We start from the raw sequence: 22,542 nt of genomic DNA on the forward strand, positions 1-22,542 counted from the left end.
TTTTGTTTATCTTTTTATCAGGGGACATTTCCTTTGTGATAATTACTCCCAGGTCTTTTTCAAATCCCACTTTCTTTACTTAGAGGGAGGGTGGAGGAGTGTGGAGTGTATTCAGGGATGGAATGGGTGGGAGTGATTTAATGCCTTTTCCTTTTTGGCTACCTCCCTTGTAAGGGGGAAAAAGCCTTCGTATATGTATGTATGTACTTTCTTTACTTCCTCTGAGAGGTATGGTAGTGGTTACTAGGGTGGATAGAGTGAGAAAGGAGGAGGTGAGGAGGAGTGCAAGGGTGGAAAAGGAGTTGGGAGATGGGGTTAATGAAAGAGTATTGGGATGGTTTAGACACGTGGAAAGAATAAGTGAAGAGAGATAAGTAGAAGGTCTGTGAAAGGCAGAGATGGATGGAGTGAACAAGAGGGGGCAACTAAAGGCGAGTTGGATGGATGGGGTAAAAGGGGCATTGAGAAAGAGGGGGATGTCTGTTGAGGAAGGAAGAAAGAAGACAGAAGATAGGGATGAGTGGAGAATGGTTGTATATGGATGATACTGTGAGGCATGTAAGGGATTGGGTGGGGGATGGGGGTAGGGAGTGGTTATGCATGAATGATATTTTGACACAGCCTTATTGTGGATATGCTGTGTCTTGTTGCATTGCTTATGACCCTGGAAGAGCCAAGAAAAGAGGAAGGGAGGAGGGGTAGTAAATGGGAATGGAGTTGAGTGGAATTATGCATTTTGACTTTGGCTACCTCCCTTTAAGGGGGAAAAAGCCTTGGTATATGCATGCATGTATATATATATACAGTCGCTGCAAAAAAAAATCTATACACTAAGAACTTTTGGACAATAAAACTCAAAAGTACAACTAACATGTGCTTTATTTCCACTTAACCCCTTCCATACGGTGCCGCACACGTAGGCGTCATGAGGAGCAAGTGGATTCGCGACGCTGCCATATCGGCGTCTTGATTATATTTATTGTAGTCGCCCCTGTGTTTTTACATTCTCCCAAATGCGCCCTGAATCCCATTCTCTGTGGTTTTCAAAATTCGCAGGTGAAAGAGAGAACGATCGATATAAGCGGCGACTATATTTTATGATGCGAATATTATTTCGTTACGTCATACGGCTGGCATTGGCTGCTGCCCGCGAGATTTAAGTCCCGTACTGAAGTGGTTAAGAGTTACCTTTAGTATTTTGTCATGTTCCCCTTGTTCTTGAGTACCATCTGGATCCTTCTGGGCATTGAAGAGGCGAGTTTGGTGAAGTAGGCGCTGTCCATAGTGACCCAGATCTTCTTCAGCACCTCCTTCAGGTCTGGAATACTGGTGGGTCGCGATTTCTCCAGTTCGTTTTTCATCAGAATCCAGGCATTTTCTATTGGGTTCAAGTCTGGGGAATTGCCTGGCTACTCCATAACACTGATATTGTTGTCATTAAGGAACTTTATCACTTCCTTAGACCTATGGGCAGGGGCACCATCATGCATGAAATGATCACACTCATACATACATACATACATATACCAAGGCTCTTTCCCCTTTACTAGGGAGGTAGCCAAAAAGGAAAAGGCATAAAATCATTCCCACCCATTCCATCCCTGAAAACACTCCACACCCCTCCACGCTCCCTCCCATCTTAGCACCTCCTAGATGACACGTCATCCCTTCACCCTGTCCACTGCCCTGGGTCAGAAGCAGTGTCGCAAGACAGAGCACATCCACAGCAAGGCCGCTTCATTAAATCGGCGACCCCCCCTCTCCGTCCCCCCATATAAAGGAGAGGACGGGGAGAAATCCCTTCGGGCTGCGTCAAAATTTTGCTCACACACACCACCTCATGCATCACAACATCTTCCATATACAACCATTCTCCATTCACCCCTGTCTTCTGTCCTCTCCCGTCCTTCCTCAACAGACATTCCCCTCTTCCCCAAAGCCCCCTTCACAACCATCCATCCATCTCATCCTAGGACGTCCCCTCATGTTCACTCCCTCCACATCTGCCTTCCATACCTCTTTTACTAGTCTTTCTTCACTCATTCTTTCCATGTGTCCAAACCATCCTAATACTCTTTCATCAACCTTATCTCCCAACTCCCTTTCCACCCCTGTTCTCCTCCTCACCTCCTCATTTCTCACTCTATCTACCCTAGTAACCCCCATCATACTTCTCAGACACTTCATCTCAAACACATTCAAGCTCCTTCTCTCTTATGTTCCATGTTTCTGCTCCATACAGTGCTGTTGGCACAATCACTCCTTTGCCGATGACGCCAAACTGCTAAGGAAAATAGAAACTGATGAGGACTGTGAAGCACTGCAAGAAGACCTAAATAGGGTATGGAACTGGAGTCAGAAATGGGAAGTGGACTTTAATACTAAGAAGTGTAGCATAATGGAGTTTGGAAAAAGCAAAAACAGAATATCAGGAAAATATACAATTGGAACCAAAGAAGTAAAGAAAGTAGGATCCGAAAAAGATTTGGGAGTAATTATCACGAACGACTTGTCCTATGATATACAGATTAACAAAATTGTCGGGGAGACTTACAACTTGCTAAGATCAATAAAAGTGGCGTTTACATACTTGGACGAAGACATGATAAAAAAAATATTGGTTACATTGATAAGGCCTAGATTAGAGTATGCAGCGACATTGTGGTCCCCCAGTACCAAAAAGAATATAAAGAAAATAGAAAGAATCCAAAGAGCAGCTACAAAAATGGCACCTGCACTTGCAAACCTATCATACGAGGAGAGATTGGCTAAACTGGAGTTACCGACACTGGAGCAAAGAAGAGAGAGAGGTGACCTATTGACCATCTACAGAATCATGAAAGGCACAGAGGTACTCGATAGTGAGAACTTACTTAACTGGGACAAAAGAAACACAAGAGGACATGGAAAGAAAATAAAAAAACATAGCTATAGAAGAGAACTGAAGAAAAACAGTTTTCCTCATAGAGTTTTGGACACTTGGAACAAACTGGACAATGGAATAGTATGCGCAAAAACCATTCATGAGTTTAAAAACAAACTAGACACTGCAAGATACAAAGGCGGGACATCACGAGCATAGCTCCCCTTCCCGCAAAATACAACTAGGTAAAATACAGTCTCCTCTTCATCCATTCCCAAATTTCTATTCCTCATTACACTTTTTAATCCACCAAGGCATTTACTCGCTTCTCTCAATCTACATTCTACCTCCACCTTTACTCCACCTTTCCCTGCCACATTTGCACCCAAGTATCTAAAACTATCCACTTCCTCCAGTTGCTCTCCCTTAATGCTCACTTCCAGATTACTGCCACTTTCACCCCTTGTACATCTCATCACCTTACATTTACCCACATTTATCTTCAGCTTTCTTCTATCACACACTCTCCCAAACCCTGCCACCAACTTCCTCAATCCCTCCTCCGATCCTTCCACAAGCACAGTGTCGTCCGCAAACAACAGCTGGTTCACCTCCCACGTTTCTCCATTTTCTTTAACCATCTCCAATCCCTGACCCACTACCCTTGCATTTACCTCTCGCACTACCCCATCCATGTATAAGTTGAATAGCCAGGGCGACATAACGCATCCTTGACAAAGTCCCACCTTTACCTCAACCACTCACTCTCTCCATTTCTAATCCTGACCCAAGCTCTACTACTCCCATAAAAACTCTTGACAGCTCCGAGAAGCTTTCCTCCTATCCCGTATATCCGCATAACCTCCCACAGTGCCTTTCTGTCTACTCTGTTGTAAGCCTTTTCCAGATCCATAAAGGCCCAAAAAACATCCTTCCCCTTTCCTATAGCTTTATCATATATCTGTCTTACCACAAAAATCTGATCTACACAACCTCTACCTGTCCTAAATCCACACTGTTCCTCACCAATTGTCCCCCTTTCCCTTGTAAAGTGGAACTATACAAGCACTCCTCCAGTCCTCTGGCACTCTACCTTCTCCCCAGCAAACATTAAATAACCTCACCAACCAGTCCACCATCACTGTACCTCCTTTTTTAAGACATTCTGCATGGCATCCATCCAGACCAGGTGCTTTACCTGCTTTCATCATCTTAACTGCTGCCTTCACTTCATCCTTCCTTATTTTCCTCACTCATCACTCTCATTTTCTTAGCATTTCCCACTGCAGCTATCTTTCCCTCCCTATCCTCCTTCACATTTAGCAACTCCCTAAACTATTCTGCCCATCTTCCCCTTACTGCCTTCTCCTCCATTATCATCTCTCCATCTGCACCTTTTACCTTTTCTTCTCTACTTGATTCGCCTCCTCTTCCTCTCTTAATTTCTTTCCAAAACATCTTTTTATTACTTTCAAAATTTTCTGTCATACTCTTACCCCATTTTACATCTGCTCTCCTCTTTGCCTCCTTTACCTTGTGCTTTACTTCTCTTTTCTTTTCTTTGTACGTCTCATATGACTCCCTCGTCCTATTTTGTAACCAATCTGTGTAAGCTCGCTTCTTCTCTTCTACAACCTTCTTCATTTCCTCATCCCACCATTCACTACCCTTCCTTCTATTTCCTCCTGACCTTCTTGTTCCACACACCATCCTTGCACACTTTGTGACTTCCTCCTTGAACCATCCCCATTCCTCCTCCACACCTACCTCTAATCTATCCTTCACTCCCTCCCACTCCTCCTTCAGCTTCTTCTTGTACTCCTTCTCCTTTTCCTCTTCATTTAAAGAGTTCACTCTAAGCACCTCCCTACCTTTTGTCCCTTTCCTCTCCATCTGTCCTCCACTCTCAACTTACCTTCCACCAGAAAATGATCTGATATTCCCCCACCCTCTCCCCTTAGCACATGTACATCCTTAACTCTTCCTATCATAATCCTATTTACCACTACATAGTCCATTAAAGCTCTATCTACCACCCTTCCCTCCACCACCCTCTCCCATGTGTACTTATGCTTGACTTTCTTCCGAAACACTGTATTTGCTATCATCAACTCTCCTTCTAGACACATTTCCACCATCAACTCTCCACTACGATTTTTCCTGGAACTCCACATTTCCCAACCACTCCATCAATTGGATCCTTTCCTATCCTAGCATTAAGGTCTCCCAGTACTATTACATTTACACTTCTCCCTAAACCCTCTATGCACTCATTTAAATCTATCCAAAAGGCCTCCCTTTCTTCTACACTCATGGATGTCCCAAAATTCGAGCATGTGATCCCTCAAAACGTTGATATAATTGCCCCCTTTCATGGTCACATTCTTGGGGAGGAAATATAGTCCACCCCTGCCCTTGTTACCACTAAAGGCACCCCACACCATCACACTGTCTGGGTGTTTCACTGTTTTAACTGTGTACCGCGGGTCGATTCTGGACACATCACTGGGGCGAGGAATGATCTTGGAGCTGCCTCCGATCAGCCTGAAGGTACTTTCATCACTGAACATCACCTTCTGCCACTGCTCTGATGTCCAGTCCTTGTATTTCTTACAGAAATCAATCCGTTTCTTCTTCATGGCCTCTGTAAGCAGGGGCTTCTTGGCGGCACATCGAGCTGGCATTTTGAGGTCCTTCAGCAGCCGATGTTGGATCGTTCTTACAGCAACGTTTTTAAGGAGAGCAGGATGTTTTTGCTTCAGACTAACAGCTGTTATACATGGATCTGACATCACTTCTCATTTTAGGATCTTGTCAGTGCGAGTAGATGTCTTCTTTGGGGCTCCAGAGCCTGGCTTTCTTGGTGGTACCGTACCAGGAGGGTGTGTGGCGGCTGCTTTCTTCAGGCTGTAAATGACCATTCTTGTCACCTGCAGGTCTGCGGCAACATGTATCACAGACATTCCCTGCTCTAACAGAGCTAGGGGACGGGCCTTTCTTGCATTGAAAGCTTGGAACGACCCATTTTGATCACCAGAAGGAGAGTTAGAGGGCACCAAAGTCAGTGAAAAATTGAACAAAAGGGCACTAAAGAGCAGCATGCATAGACTTCTCTCTCATCTAGCGCTGGCAGCGCACTGAAGCATGATGTGTTGGCGAACAGTGTAAAAAGGCGTGCTCTACACACCCACGTCATCAGTAACTCCGCCTACTTTTTATTATGGCGGGAAATCAAGTGAAATCTATTCATAAAATCCCGTGTATAGATTTTTTTTGCGGAAAAAATGTATAGATTTTTTTGCGGCGACTGTATATATTTATATATATATATATATATATATATATATATATATATACACATATATGTGTCTATATATATATTTCCATTCCCAGATGTCTATTTCTCATTACACTTTTCAATCCACCAAGGCATTTACTCGCTTCTCTCAATCTACATTCTACCTCCACCCCCACTCCTCCCTTTCCTGCCACATTCGCACCCAAGTATCTAAAACCATCCACTTCATCCAGTCATTCACCCTTAATGCTCACTTTCAGTGTGCTGTCACTCTCTCCCCTTGTACATCTCATCACCTTACTTTTGCCCACATTTATCTTCAGCTTCCTTCTTTCACACACCTTCTCAAACTCTGTCACTAACTTCCTCAATCCCTCCTCTGATCATGCTACAAGTGCAGTGTCATCAGCAAACAACAACTGGCTCACCTCCCACTTTTCTCCATTTTCTTTAATCATCTCCAACCCCTGACCCACTACCCCTGTATTCACCTCTCGCACCACCCCGTCCATGTAAAGATTGAACAGCCAGGGTGACATAACACATCCCTGACGAAGTCCCACCTTTACCACAAACCATTCACTCTCTCCATTTCTAATCCTAACACAAGCTCTACTACTCTCGTAAAAACTCTTGACTGCTCTTTACAGCTTTCTTCCTATCCCATATATCTGCAGTACCTCCTGCAGTGCCTTCCTGTCTACCTTGTCATAAGCCTTTTCCAGATCCATAAAAGCCCAAGAGGAGGTTATATGAAGGAGTGATTGTGCCAACAGCATTGTACGGGGCAGAAACATGGAACATGAGAGAGGAAGAGAGAAGGAGTTTGAATGTGTTTGAGATGAAATGTCTTGAGAAGTGTGATAGGGGTTACTAGGTTGGATAGAGTGAGAAATGAGGAGGTGAGGAGGAGAACAGGGGTGGAAAGGGAACTGGGAGATAGGGTTGATGAAAGAGTATTAGGATGGTTTGGACACGTGGAAAGAATGAGTGAAGAAAGACTAGTAAATGAAGTGTGGAAGGCAGAGGTGGAAGGAGTGAATATGAGGGGGCGTCCTAGGATGAGATGGATGGATGGGGTGAAGGGGGCATTACAAAAGAAAGGAATGTCTGTGGAGGAAGGACGGGAGAGGACAGAAGATAGTGGTGAATGGAGAGGGGTTGTGTATAGATGATGCATGAGGGGGAGTGGGTGAAGGATGGGGGGGTGAGGAAGTATGTTTGAGAAAAAAAATTGATGCAGCCCAAAGGGATTTCTCCCCATCTTCTCCTTTTCTGCATGGGGGGATGGAGAGGGGGGGGTCATCGAATTTACAAAGCGGCCTTGCTGTGGATGTGCTGTGTCTTGCGACACTGCTTCTGACCCAGGGCAGTGGACGGGATGTAGGTGTGGCACATGTGTCCAGGTCTGGGTATTTGATATCTCCGCGCGTATGGCGCGATCATGATAGACACCCATAGGCATACGACACACATATACATTTGTAAACACATGTCAGGATAGGAGACACTTAATCCCATGTGTAACGGAGCATAGGGACTATGTATGATAGATGACCTAGCAAGGACAATTCAGGCTAGGATGCTGTTGTACATATCATCTATTACCTTTGCCACGCTGACACCATGACGTCACGGCATAGTTCCCGCCACCAGGCAGTTGGAGCAGAGACATCGTGGTGATTGGACCCTGTCGGGCCTGTGGACGTGAACTATTTACATTGTGATATTAGTGCAGTACAATATTCACTTTTTTATATAGATAGGGCTCCCTTTATGTATCCAAGCCTATGTATACAGAAGTACTTGATTAGATGTAGAAACCTACATACATATTTTTATACCCTAGCACACGGGGTACTTTTATGCATGCCACCACTCGACCATTCATGCATAACATGGCGCAGTGAGTAGGATATACTCAGGTTGTTAGCAAGCTCCCTAGCTCACCTTATCACAACCCCCCCGACACCTGGAGATAACTCCACGGATTCCACCAAATCACCCGTCGTCTCTCCAAAGCCACCTCCCATACTGATGCCGGAGATGGCATACAAGGAATTTGACGCATGGTCCGCCAAATTCGACGATTTCTCCACCCTAACAAACTTCCATTCGCTAAAGCACAAGCAACAAATAGCCACACTCCGGGCATACCTGCATGACGGAGTACGGTCACTCCTAGAGGACACTCTTGGAGCCACGCGACTCTACTCTCCCCGTACAAGAAATCTTGAGCAAACTTCGAGCGCATTACAGGGAGAAGTGTAATGAGTCCGTACGACGATTGGCATTTACAAATTGCAAGCAAGAGAATGGAGAATCGGTCAACGCCTACGAGCGTCTTTCACAGCTCACACGTGAAGTTGAGCTGTGCACCGGGTTAAATTGCCGTGAGACACAAGTGAAACACCAACTCATCATAGGTCTACGAGACGTCGAAACCGTACGCCAACTCCTACAAACGAGTTCCAGCGCGACACTGGAGGATTTTTTATCGATTGCTCGTGCAAGGGAAGCCACTCGCGGCACTACGGACGCTATCCACCGTGAGTCACAACAACCCACCTCGGGAATGGCCTGCGCTGTGTCAATTTACAAGAAGATGCAACGCATGGCCCGAGGTCCCACAGGCGGGACCCCACCAGGAGGTGAGGCATGTCCAGGGTGCGGTGCATTCCCCAAACACCCACGAAAAACGTGTCCAGCTCTTACGCATGTCTGCCGGATTTGCTCCAAGAGAAGACATTTCGAGAAGGTGTGCAATTCATCCACGGCCGCCCAAACCCATCCCGCCACCGAAGCAGAAGAGCCAACGACCTCGGAAGATGGCCATAGTGTAAAGCCTATCTGCCAACATACGGGCGGCAGATGGGAGGATCGGACCCCCGACTCCTACCATCTCTGTGAGGGTCAAATTTGGTGACGTTGAAGGCAATGTTCGATTCATCCCGGACACCGGATCTGACACAACGGTCATTGGGTGCCAACACATGAAGGATCTGGGCATCAGCGCTCGCAGCCTCAACTCATCAAAGGACCTGGCCCTGCGGAACCCGGACCATACTGCATTCCAAGGACGTACCATCGGCTCCATGTATGCTACGATGTCCTTTGGAGACATCACCATCGACGGTTGGATCAATGTCGTGACGCACCTGCCGCGCCCCCTGCTGTCATGGTGGCACTCGATGCAGCTCCGCCTCATACCTTCGTCATACCCTGCCCAACTGCCGAGGGACCAACCAATCGGCAACGCCTGCCGCTTGCAACGGGACGACGACTCGGTACCACAGCCGGTCACACACTCTCCAACGATTACGGCTCACAGCTCTCTCCCGCTCTCTCACGCCCCGCCCCTGTCAACTACAGTAACTGACCTGCCAGATCGCATCAAGAAGACATGGCCCGACGTCCTTCGACACAAGGAAGACCTCAGGTCCGGCGAGGCCCTTAGAGAAATGACTGGGAGGCCCATGGAGATACATCTCAAGCCAGATGCGAAGCCGTTCGCACTCCACACCGCAAGGCGAATCCCACACGCCTGGCAAGATGACGTGAAGAAGGAACTCGATGCAATGGTGCACCAAGGCATCATTGAACCTGTTGGTGACGCCCCTTCCGTATGGTGTCACCCCTCGTAGCGGTGCCGAAACCGAAGGGTGGTGTGCGCATCACAGTGGACACGTCAAAGTTAAACAACAAGGTACTACGCCCAACCCACCCATCCCCCACACCAAGCGAGGCAATCAGTCGCATTGACCGGAAGGCAAAGTACTTCTCAACCTTCGATGCCATCCAGGGATATTGGCAAATCCCCTTAGCCCAGCGAGACCGCCACTTGACGACATTCATCACTCCTTACGGACGATACATGTTCCGCCGGGGCCCCATGGGCCTCTGTTCAACTGGCGACGAGTACAACCGCCGGGGTGACGAGGCCCTCGCAGACATTCCCAACCTTGCCAAGGTCGTGGACGACATCATTATCTGGGACAGCGACTACGGGACACACCTACGTCGCATCAGTGAGGTCTTCAACCGATGCCGCACTCATGGCATCTCCCTCAACGCTGACAAGATGACTCTTGCTGCTCCCAGTGTCAACTTCTGCGGGTTCACAGTGTCTCAAGACGGCGTAGCCATCGACAGCGAGAAAATAAAGGCAATTATGGAGTTCCCAACACCTTCCTACATCAGAGACCTCCGATCGTTTATGGGTCTGGTGAACCAATTGGACGAATTCACATCCAACGTCTCTACAACGGCAGACGCTCTTCGCCCGCTACTCAGCCCGAGGAACACCTTCCTCTGGACACCTGCTCAGGAGGACGCCTTCCAAAGGACAAAGCAGGCCCTCGCCCATTTCGACCCAAAACTACCGACTGCCCTCCAAACGGACGCGTCTCGTCTGAATGGCATAGGGTACGCCCTCCTACAGGAACATGAAGAGGGAGTTTGGCGTCTCGTGCAGTGCGGCTCTGGATTCCTGCAGGACGTGGAAACACGGTACAGCACAATCGAGTTGGAACTGCTGGCTACGGTCTGGGCCATGCAGAAGTGCAAATATTTCCTGCTTGGCCTCCAGGACTTCACACACATCACGGATCATCGACCCCTTCTTCCGATCCTCAATACGTACACTCTAGACTGTATTGAGAACCCAAGGCTCCAACGCCTCCGGGAGAAGATTGCAGGATTCGTGTTCACCAGCAGATGGCGTAAGGGCTCAGAGTTATGCATTCCGGATGCCCTCTCAAGAGCTCCCGTGGATAAACCTCTGGCAGATGACGTCGCCCTGGGCGATGAAACAAGCATCTGCATCCGCGACGTGGTGACTCGCAATGTTGCCACGCTCCATGCCCTTTCCGGCCCTCCAACACTCGACACCACGGCAACTCCTCCACACTCAACGGATCCAGTACTCGACGAACTCCGTCAGGCAGCATCTTCGGACCCCACGTACGTGCAACTCGCCTCTCTCATCGGGAAGGTATTCCCACGATCACGCATGGAACTCGACGAAGCTCTACTTCTCTTCTGGAAGTTCAGAGACAGCCTCTGCGTCGACGGACCTTTGATCCTCCGAGAGGCACGAATACTTGTCCCCCAAGCTCTTCGCAGAACTGTGTTGGCTCGACTTCACGACAGCCGCGATGGTATTGAAGCCACCAAACGCCGAGCCAGGCAGACGGTCTGGTGGCCAGGCATCGATTCCGATATCGCCAACACCGTACGCTCTTGCGAGCCATGCCAGATATTGCAGCCGAGCCAACAGCGTGAGCCCTACTTCACCGACGATGTGCCCCCCTCCAAACCGTTCGAGTCGGTCTCCGCAGACTTTTCCACCACCGCCGGGAAGCACTTCCTGGTGTACGCGGATCGACTCTCTGGATGGGCAACGGTGGGCCACTGTGGCACGGACTCTTCGACATCCCAAACCGGCTCTTCCGCCACTTCTTCAGCACCTTCGGCGTCCCGGTACGACTCAGGACGGATGGAGGACCCCAGTTTACGGCCTATGACTTCGCTGAATTCCTGCGACGATGGGGCGTCCACCACGACGTCTCCACCCCCTACCACCCACAATCCAACGGGCATGCAGAGTCGGCGGTCAAGGCCGTGAAACGCCTCATCATCAAGGTCGCGCCCAATGGAGAAATTCGCCACAACGACGCGTTCCACCGGGGTCTCCTGGAGATACGGAACACGCCCAACCCCGACGGAAGAAGCCCTGCCCAGGTCCTCTTCGGACGCCCTCTTCGGTCCTGCGTCCCAGCCCACTCCAGGTCCTTTGCGCCTGAGTGGCAGGATGCTACAGCTGAATGCGAGCAGAAGGCAGCCGCCAGAATGGAGGTGACCATCAAGCAGTACGACACACGCGCGAAGCCGCTCCCACAACTCCCCGTTGGAGCCACGGTCAGGATCCAGGATCCTACGTCACGACGATGGAGTAAGGTCGGCCACATAATAGGACAAGGACGCACCAGGGACTACCTTATCAAGACGGCGTCCGGAAGGTCCTCCGCCCCATCCCTGAGCCGGGTGTCGCCCGTGATGGCTTGAAGGAGCCTCCAACGGGCACTACCGGCAATACTCCTCGCCCCACGAATCAAACTGGCCAGCCCGATGGACCAAGACGCTCAGCGAGACTGGCCGCACGCAACAAATCGACGACGCAATGAATATATCGATTGGGGGGTGGGGAGATGTGGCACATGTGTCCAGGTCTGGGTATTTGATATCCCCGCGCATATGGCGTGATCATGATAGACACCCATAGGCATACGACACACATATACATTTGTAAACACATGTCAGGATAGGAGACACTTAATCCCATGTGTAACGGAGCATAGGGACTATGCATGATAGATGACCTAGCTAGGACAATTCAGGCTAGGATGCTGTTGTACATATCATCTATTACCTTTGCCACGCTGACACCATGACGTCACGGCATAGTTCCCGCCACCAGGCAGTTGGAGCAGAGACATCGTGGTGATTGGACCCTGTCGGGCCTGTGGACGTGAACTATTTACATTGTGATATTAGTGCAGTACAATATTCACTTTTTTATATAGATAGGGCTCCCTTTATGTATCCAAGCCTATGTATACAGAAGTACTTGATTAGATGTAGAAACCTACGTACATATTTTTATACCCTAGCACACGGGGTACTTTGATGCATGCCACCACTCGACCATTCATGCATAACAGTAGGGATGACCCGTCATCCAGGAGGTGCCAAGATAAGAGGGAGGGAGGAGGGTGGAGGGGAGTGGAATATATGGGAAATGGAATGGGTGGAAGTGGTTTCTATGCCTTTTTCTTTTTGGCTACCCCCCCATGTAGGGGGAAAAAGCCTTTGGTATATGTATGTATATATATATAATACATCTCTTAGTTATTAGTGTCATGTGATCAATTGTTCCCTAAAGTTGTAGAACTTTATGCCACTGGCCAAAAGTTGTTGGGATGGGAGAGCAGTCACCACTTGTTAGCTCACCATGCATGAAAAAGTGTAAGAAATACATCTGAAGCTGACAAGAGAGAGATCTTAGGCCCAGTCTGGAGACTGAGTGTCAGCCCCTTAGGGCAGCACCCACTGATGGAGGTGAGGGGGTTGATGGGTTTTAAAAATGGGCAGTTTTGTTGTCGATTTTGCAGGACCACCACATGCAGGTATCTTTCGTTGATCCCTTGCAAATTAAGTCTTGTGGAAATCTTAACATCTCTGTATCTTAAATTTGAAACAGATTTTGAATTATGTACCAATATATATACCCAAATACCTTTTCCATCTCTGTATCTTAAATTTGAAACAGATTTTGAATTATATACCAATATATATACCCAAATACCTTTTCCCCCTTATCAGGGGGGTGGTTGAGTCAAAGCATGCATCCCACACCCATCAAAAAACCCATTTGCTGTCCCTATCTTCTTAGCCCCTTGTGGTTGAAGGGTCATCCCAGTCCCTTCCCAGACTAGGGAAGGCAATACAACAACACAGCACTTAGACAGCAGGGCCTAACAGCTGGAGCTGGTTTACACCAACTGCTTCATTATATGGCAACCTTTTTTGGCCCTGTCATTTCCTCATCCATTTACAACCACTCTGTTCACTCCTTGGCTACCTCCCTTATAAGGGGGGAAAATTCTCAGTTTATAGATAGACTATTCACTCCTATAACTTGTATTCTGTCTTCCTTGATTGCCAGCACTATTCTTACATCCAGTGCTCCCTTTATCTTGTTCATCCACCACATTCTTGGGGCGGACAGTTCACTCCAGCCACATCTGCTTTCCACCATTATTGATAATCTGCCCTCACTCATTCTTTCTTATGCCCACACCATCTCAGCAATATTTTGTTATCCCTTTCCTGCAGCTTTTTTTCCACCCTCTCCACCTCCCCTACACATTTCTCATTCTATTTATCTCCATTCTCCTTTAATGTTTCATTTCAAACATGTTTAGGCTCTTCCTATCTGCCCCAAATTTTAAGTTTCTGCATAATTTAAGATTTAAAATTTCTTGATTTTATATAATTTTCCTCCTAAGAAAATTGTATAAAATAAAGAAATTTTAAATTCTGATCCATGACAGTGGACAAGATGCAGGGATGACACGTCATCCAGAAGGTACCAAGAAAAGAGGGAGGGAAGAGGGTGGAGGGGAGTAGAGTGTGATGGGGATGGAATGGGTGGGAGTGGTTTTTCTGCCTTTGTTTTTTGGCTACCTCCCTTATAAGGCAGAAAAGAGCCTTTGGTATATGTATGTATATAATTTTGCATAACTGAATTACATATGATAAACAATAGATGAATCCTTGGTGGCAGGAACAGGAGGCTTGTTGGAGGAAAAAAATGGATGTTATGTGTCAAAGAGTGAAGTAATGGTGGTAGGTATCCAAGAGTGGAAGTCATGATGTTGAAATGCAGTTAAATGAGGAGAAAAAAGAGCAGGTAATCTTAGATATGTGGGAACTGATATACATGAAAGTGGAAAGTTAGAGAAAGAGTTGACCATACAGGTAAGGGAAAGGTATTAGGTGCCTTAAGAGCAGAATGAAGAAATGAAAAATCTACCTTCAAGAGATGTTAATAGCTAAAATGTTAAAAGAAACAGTCACTGGATGCAATGAAAGGAATATACAAGATGCTGAGTGATGAATGCAAAAAAGAAAAGTGTGGAAATGGACAATAAGATGGTTGAGAGCTATGCATGGAATTACAAAATATGATTAAGGAGCAACAAGATAATGAATGGACTTGGGTATAGATGAGACTGGAAGAAAATAGAACAGGTGAAACTGAGGTGTTTTTTTCATGTTTATAATAGATGGAGATAGATATCCTCAAAGGATTCATGAATTGGTAGTGCTGAGAATGAGAGCAAGGAGCAAGAAAAAGGTGGGTGGATGAAATGAATGGGGCCACAGGTCATTATGGTTAAGATTTTGAACAAATGAAAATATGCATGAGTGTCATTAAGTTGGAGAAAAAAATAAAAGCCACATATTCCATGAGAGGGAAACACTAGGGTTGAACTGGTAGTACTGTATTACTTGGGAAGAAACAAGATGTAATGTTAACATGGCTCAAACAGGAAAGAGTGAAAAGGATGAATGTTATGGGAGTGAATGGGGTGAGAATATTCCTTTCCCTAGCTACCTTGCTTTGCAGGTAAAGCCATGTAAGTTGAGTTATATTTAAATGTTTTCATAGAATTAATGGTGGTGTAAAAAGAGTGAAGTTCAAATATGTATTAATTTAGATTTCATACTGTAACATTATTAGATTTCATACATATATATTTTGTGTTTGACTGATTTAAATTTTATCTTTGTAGTGGAGGAAAGCTGTGGGATACCATTGGCAAGTATGTCACCAGATCTCACTGGCCTTTAGAGATGCCAGACTATGGACGAAATGTTTATGAAGGGCGTAGACTCCTCCAGGAAGCTCAGGATTCATTAAACAAGAGTGATGGCAGCAAGTTCAACAGCAGTAATAATGATGTAAGCAGTGACCAGACCTCAGAAACAATTTATTCATCACCTCATATCAAGGAAAAGAACCAACATCTCAAAGTGCCTCTTATATCACCCAGTTGTACTTGGACTTCAGCCAATTCTAATGAAGCTTCAAGTAATAATGTTTCAGAGAGTTATTTGCAGCTCTTTTCTGAATATACAAGTGGAATACCTCCATCCCCAAGTCAAGACTTATGTTCTAATTATTCAGTAAATGGAGCAGAACACAAACTGTGCAGTGAAGGACTTTTAGGACCTCCTAGAGTGAACAGTTACTCACATTTGACTGATGATAATGATCAAACTGAAGACAACAATAGCATTGGCAGTGATACATTGTCTGGAGTTAGTGAAGATTTTAGTTGTTCGTTTTCATGTGCTACTTCAACTCAACCAGAGCTGGACATTAACAGTGATGTAGTAAAGTTAGTTGACCAGGACTCAGATAGTAGTAAGCCATTTGATATAGAAATTTCCCCCCTTATGCAAGGAGATGGCTTCACAGGGGATATAGCAACAACCTGTAATGATGAATCCACTCCATTTGAAACTCTCCCCATCCCAGCTTCCCGTGGTGATGAATGTAGTTTGAGTGATACTTCTGTGACACTACCATCTATATCTTGGACAGTTGAAGAACCAGCAGATCTTCTTTCATTAGATACTGAAGATCTTATCAGGAGCTCAAGGTTGCTACTTGAAAATGTAAATCACACCCTGGAACAAAGTAAAAAGCAAAGCAAACCAATAGATAGACTTAGGAAAAGTGGTGCAAGTAAAGTAATGCTTGAAGATGGTGCCAAAGATAAAAGTGAAAGTGCAAAATTTACAGAGTCTTTATCAAAACATTCTGGTACTAAAGACACATCATTAGTAGGTGAAAAATGTCATATTAAGGTTACTAGTGAATCATGTATGGGAAGGCATGACCCAGTCAGACAAAACATTTCATCTAATTCAGCTGTGCATGATGTTGTGGCTAATGATTGTAGAAATGACTTGGTCTTTCCTTCAGAAGATGGTGAGAAAAGTGATGTGGTGAAATATAAGGAATGTTTGCAAAATGTGGACAGTTGTAAATCATGTGGGAATGATTTACCATCCCCAGTTAGTGAATTTGATCCTCCAAGTAGAAACTGTATTAGTGAAATTAATGAAAGGACTATAAATAAAAAAAGAGAACATATAATCAATAATACAGTTAAAAAATCAGATAAAATATTTAGGAAAGGGTATCTTCTTGAAGAACATAAAGATTCTGGGAGTTTAATAATGTTGTTAGAACGTTATACAGCATCGCAAGACCCAAAAGGAGCCAGCGGATTACCTGAGGGCTTAGTACGTGCCTGGGCAACACAGATTGTCTCCACTATAGCAGCACTGCATAAACTTGGCCTTGTATGGGGGTAAGTGGCAATGAGCCATCAGGTTTCTAGTGTAATTATTTATTTTTTAATATGTGCAACTAGAATTCAGTTTATATTCAGAAAGGCATACATTTTATTAATTTATATATATATATATATATATATATATATATATATATGCAAAGAAATCACAAAACACACGTGATAAAATATTTTTGCAGAAACCACCGGGAAATTGAAAAAACAGATACGGTATCTGTTTTTTCAATTTCCCGGTGGTTTCTGCAAAAATATATATATATATATAAAAGAAAAGTAAATTGTGTATACATACATATACCAAAGGCTCTATTCTCCCTGACAAGGGAGGTAGCCCTAAAAACAAAGGCATAAAATCCACTTCCACCCATTCCATCCCACATACTTCACTCCCATTCAACTCCCTCCCTCCCACTTATCTTGACTTCTCCTGGATGATGAGTCATCCCTGCATCTCACCCAAAGCCCTGGGTCAGAAGCAGTGTCACAAGACACAGCATATCCACAGCAAGGCCACTTCTATAAATCGGCGAGCCCCCCTCCTCTTTGTCCCCTCATGCTGAAAAAGGGAAGAAGGGGGAGGAATTCCTTCAGGCTGCATCAAATTATTTTTTCACACATATTCCCCCACCTGCTCCCTTTCATGCATCACAGCATCATCCATACACACCCATTCTCTATTCATCACTATCTTCTGTCTTCTCCCATCCTTCCCCAACAGACATTCCCCTCTTTCCCAATACTCCTATTACCCCATCCATCCATCTCATCCTTGGTTGCCCCCTCATGTTCACACCTTCTACCTCTACCTTCCACATCTCTTGTACTCTTGACTGCTCTTAACAGCTAGATTGTGTATAGGCCTTGATAATATGGCAAGAGTAAGTTGGCTATGATAATTATGTTATATTATTATAGAATATGAAGAAATATTTGTATCTCTTCTCTGACAACCAGTAGTTCTATCCTTGGGAACAATATTGGTTCCAAAGTCATAAAAATTTATAGGAAGGATTTAAGGAGGGATAGTAGGATATAAAAGTGATCAGCATTTGGACATTATATGAAGAAAAACTAGTTAGCACCTTTATTACAGCGATGTATTGTACTTGCATACATACATACATATACCAATAGCTTTTCCCCCTTACAAGGGAGATAGCCAAAGTCAAAGGCATAAATCCACTCCCACCCATTTCATCCCCATATACTCCACTCCTATTCACTACCCCCTCCCTCCCTCTTTTCTTGGCTCCTCCTGGATGATGGGTCATCCCTGCATCCGCCCACTGCCCTGGATTAGAAGCAATGTGGCAAGACACAGCACATCCACAGAAGGCCACTTCATTTAATTGGCGACCCCCCATCTTCGTCCCTTCATGCAGAATAAGAGAAATTGTACCAAGTTTACTTTGGCTAATGCCAGACAAATTTGTCTTAGGATTTCACCATAGTGAAAGGGTTAAGAATTATGTTTATCAATACCTGAACTATTAAACTTTACAGATTGTATTCTGGCCAATGCCAGATATACTTCATTCAGCTTAAGGCATACCATACAACACATAATGGAAGACTGCATTATACACAATCATGCACGCAAACAACACAACATACACTCTATAAAGGATTTGTGGGAAAACCCAGTTTCGGCTGTGGCCTTCCTTGGGGAGACGGGACTGCTCGGACAGACAGTCTAGGGAACGACAACAACAACAACAACAACCATTAACCCCTTCACTATGGTGACTTTTTTTTTTACTAATTTTATTGTGGTTAATATAAGATGTACTTATTTTAGGGAATATGCCATAAATATACAACGACTCCTCGTTTAACGACGACAATTGAGACCAGCGCGCCGTCGTTAACCGAATTGGTCGTTAAGTGAAAGTGTATACATATACGTACATGTACTGTATGTACAATGTCCAGCAATACTATCTTTATTTTTGTGTATTTCCCTCTTTTATACATTACATTAAAGCTTTATTTACGGTGGTTATGTTCCCGAAATTACCGTATATGACCAAATTCGCGTATGCTGACATTCCATATTGAATACCGGGTCATTTTTTTAGTTTCGACCATGGGCGCAATATAGCAATAGAAAATTAATTATTAATTTTGTAATTAAAATGTATCAATGTAATATGCAATTTTGTGGGTGGAAATGAAAGTAAAAAATACCATCCTACAAGAAAATATGCTAATGAACGAAGTCGGTAGCATAGGATCAGGACGCCATCTTGTCGTCTGCCAACGTCTCTCACGACGACGACAACGAGGACGAGCCGGATGACATTTAATTTGCAGGTAATGATTTATCAAACACAGGTTAGGTTAGTTTAGTTTAGGTTAGGCGAATTTATCATCCTTTCATTTCCTCGACATCGGCATCTATCATAACAAACATGGTGTACCATTCGTCCAACATGACTTCGTTACTTACGAAATTTGTTTTAGCACCTTTTTTATATTTCCGCTCACAAAATTGCATATTACGTTGATATATTATAATTTACAAAATTAATAATTAATTTTCTATTGCTATATTGCGCCCATGGTTGAAACTAAAAATTTACCACTACCAGTATATATTGTACCCCAGGTAGTTTTTGCAGCTTGCAGGATGGTAATGTAGACCTAAGCTTCAGAACACTTTACCTCACAGCTAATATCCACCGTACAAGTTCATTTATAACATCATACAAATTTGCCTCAGCCAACTTAATTATCGTACACGACGTCGTAACTTCGGGAGATTTACGTTAAACAAATATTGGTCTGTCATAAAGCCCGTCGTTACTCCGAGTTGTTGTATACCGAGTAGGTCGTTAAACGAGGAGTGGGTGTATATATACACACTGAGTTAAACACGACAGCATTTTGGCACTGATTAATCTTCTTACTGAGATTTTAAATTTTTCTCACAGTAGGTCTCATTTCAGGAGAGTGGGCAAATACAAGCCTTCCATAATCTTCCATATTTAATTTGACGTTTTGACTTCAGGGAGTCATCTTCAGAATAGTTACAAGAAATAAGTCACAATTTTTCAAAGCTACATGATACACAATTGACAATAATGTACAGACAGCGTGGGTTTAAATATAGGCCACTTGGGAACGCTGGAGGGGTCATGACCCTCTATGTAGTCGGGCACTTCACCTTGGAGGGGGAGAGGGGGGGAGTCAGGTAAGATAGGTCTTCTCGCTGGGGCACCACGCTGGTCATGTGGGGGTTGGTGAGGTGGAGGAGGGGGAAAGGAAGGAGGTGGGTGTTGCTGTTGTTGGGCTCCAAATCTAGTGTAAGAATTAAATAGTGAGATGGCAGAAATCATATTGCATTGAATGTTAATAATTGAAGCTCTCTCCCTTATGTGGATGGCTTCAAGCATTTTTAGTTCCTTAATTTTGGCACAATATGCAACTATCCTAGTGTTATCCACGATAGTCTCCCTATCGATTACAGCCTGGTGGTATTGGAGGTGGTGTTGTTTAATTGCTCCTTGCTGTAAATGTAGGGACAACCGTCTACTCAGTTGGCATGTCATGAACCCAATGTATGTAGAAGGACGGGGTGCACAGTCCCCAGAAGTACAACGGTATTCATATATGACATTGGTTCTTGATAATATGCCGCCATTGCCAGACCGATTGTTTTTCATAACAAGGGAACAGGTACGGGGGTTGTCATAGAATATAATTACTTTTAAAATGTCATAATCACCTATTGGCTTACAATTTCTATGTATGATGTCTTTCATGTGTTTCTCATTTTGTCGGTAAGATAATAAATATTCTGGTAAAATACCAGAATATTTATTGTAGCTCTTGTGACTTATTTGTTGTAACTATTCTGAAGATGACTCCCTGAAGTCAAAACGTCAAATTGAATATGGAAGATTATGGAAGGCTTGTATGTGCCCACCCTCCTGAAATGAGACCTACTATGAGAAAAATTAAAAATCTCAGTAAGAAAATTAATCAGTGCCAAAATGCTGTCGTGTTTAACTCAGTGTGTATTAGTGAGAATCTGTGCCCTAAATATACTATACATATATATATATGTTTATATATACAGACGCTCCTCTACTTACGTTCATTCGTTTTACGTTTTTTCGATTTTACATTTGAACTGACTGTAAAAAAAAAAAATTATAAAAAAAAAGTTTTGAGTAAATTTTTTAGTTTAGCGCGCTCTCCGTAGTTCAAACGATACTTACGCATGATGCTGCGTCCATTGTTTACATTGCACAAACAACAGACTCAAAGTGCCTTGCCTCATCCTCCTCCTCCCCTCCCCCTCCACCATCTCAATTTATGTTGCTTGAATTTAATTTATTTGAAATTAATGTTATTATTTTACAATGTTATGTGTATAATTAATGATTTAGGGGTGTTTTGTAAGATACGGTAATAGAATTTACGGATGTATAGTACAGTAACAACTTACGTTCATTTTCAACTTACGTTCGGCCGTTCGGAACGTAACTAAAACGTAAGTTGAGGAGCGTCTGTATATATATATATATATATATATATATATATATATATATATATATATATGTATGTATACTATATGTAATGTACAGTCGAACCTCGAAAGCCTGGACCTGGAATGCCCGGACCCTTGTATGACCGGTCGAAATCAACAAAGGGCGGACTTTTCAAGCAAAGTTCCCTATTTGTCCGGTAGGTGGCAGTGACGGCCGTACACGTGTACTCAAGCCCGGCCCAGTCAAGCCGCCACCAGGGCTGCCGTTTTGTAGAATTTGTACCAAAACATAGTGAAATAGTGGCATGTGGCTACTGCACAAGGACATAAGGAAATTTTTTCTACATATCAGTGGGCTGGTAAAAACATTCAAAAACTCAAACTTTTGTTTAAAAATCATAGAACTAGTTATCAAATAATAAATGGTACATCAAAATATGACTTTTATTGGTAATTGTGTTACTTATAAAATATTATACCCCAAAAGATATGTTTTTACGGTGTAGGAAAAAATTCTACGCTAAAGTTTCAGCTTTCGTGGCAACTGCACAAGGACATGAGGAAATTTTTTCTACATATCAGCGGGCTGTTAAAAACATTCAAAAACTCAAACTTTTGTTTAAAAATCATAGAACTAGTTATCAAATAATAAATGGTACAGAATTATTAGTATTACAGTATTATTATTACAGTATTGTTATTATTACAGTGTTAGAGTATTATTCTTATGTGTTTCTATGCCATATCATACATTACCTATACGTATACCGCTACGAAAATCAACGGGTATTAGGGCGACATTTTCGATGACCGGACTTTTGGCATGACAGGACCCCCCTTCCCCCCAATTAGTCCAGGCTTTTGAGGTTCGACTGTATACTATATATATATATATATATATATATATGTATATATATATATATGTGTGTATATA

General features: G+C 44.1%; 1 protein-coding gene across 2 annotated transcripts in view; it reads left to right on the top strand.

The window, feature by feature from the left end:
• The window catches only part of LOC143033487 (ribosomal protein S6 kinase delta-1-like), a 329,868-nt gene that overhangs the window by 229,074 nt on the left and 78,252 nt on the right, over nucleotides 1–22,542 (top strand). For both annotated transcript variants that reach the window (XM_076198986.1, XM_076198987.1), the window contains one exon: nucleotides 15,521–17,110. In XM_076198986.1, the coding sequence (XP_076055101.1) occupies nucleotides 15,521–17,110 (1,590 nt within the window). The remainder of the gene's footprint in view (nucleotides 1–15,520; nucleotides 17,111–22,542) is intronic.

This window comes from Oratosquilla oratoria, chromosome 15 (assembly GCF_046742065.1).
Source record: "Oratosquilla oratoria isolate Oo_2021 chromosome 15, ASM4674206v1, whole genome shotgun sequence".
NCBI classification, from domain to species: domain Eukaryota; kingdom Metazoa; phylum Arthropoda; class Malacostraca; order Stomatopoda; family Squillidae; genus Oratosquilla; species Oratosquilla oratoria.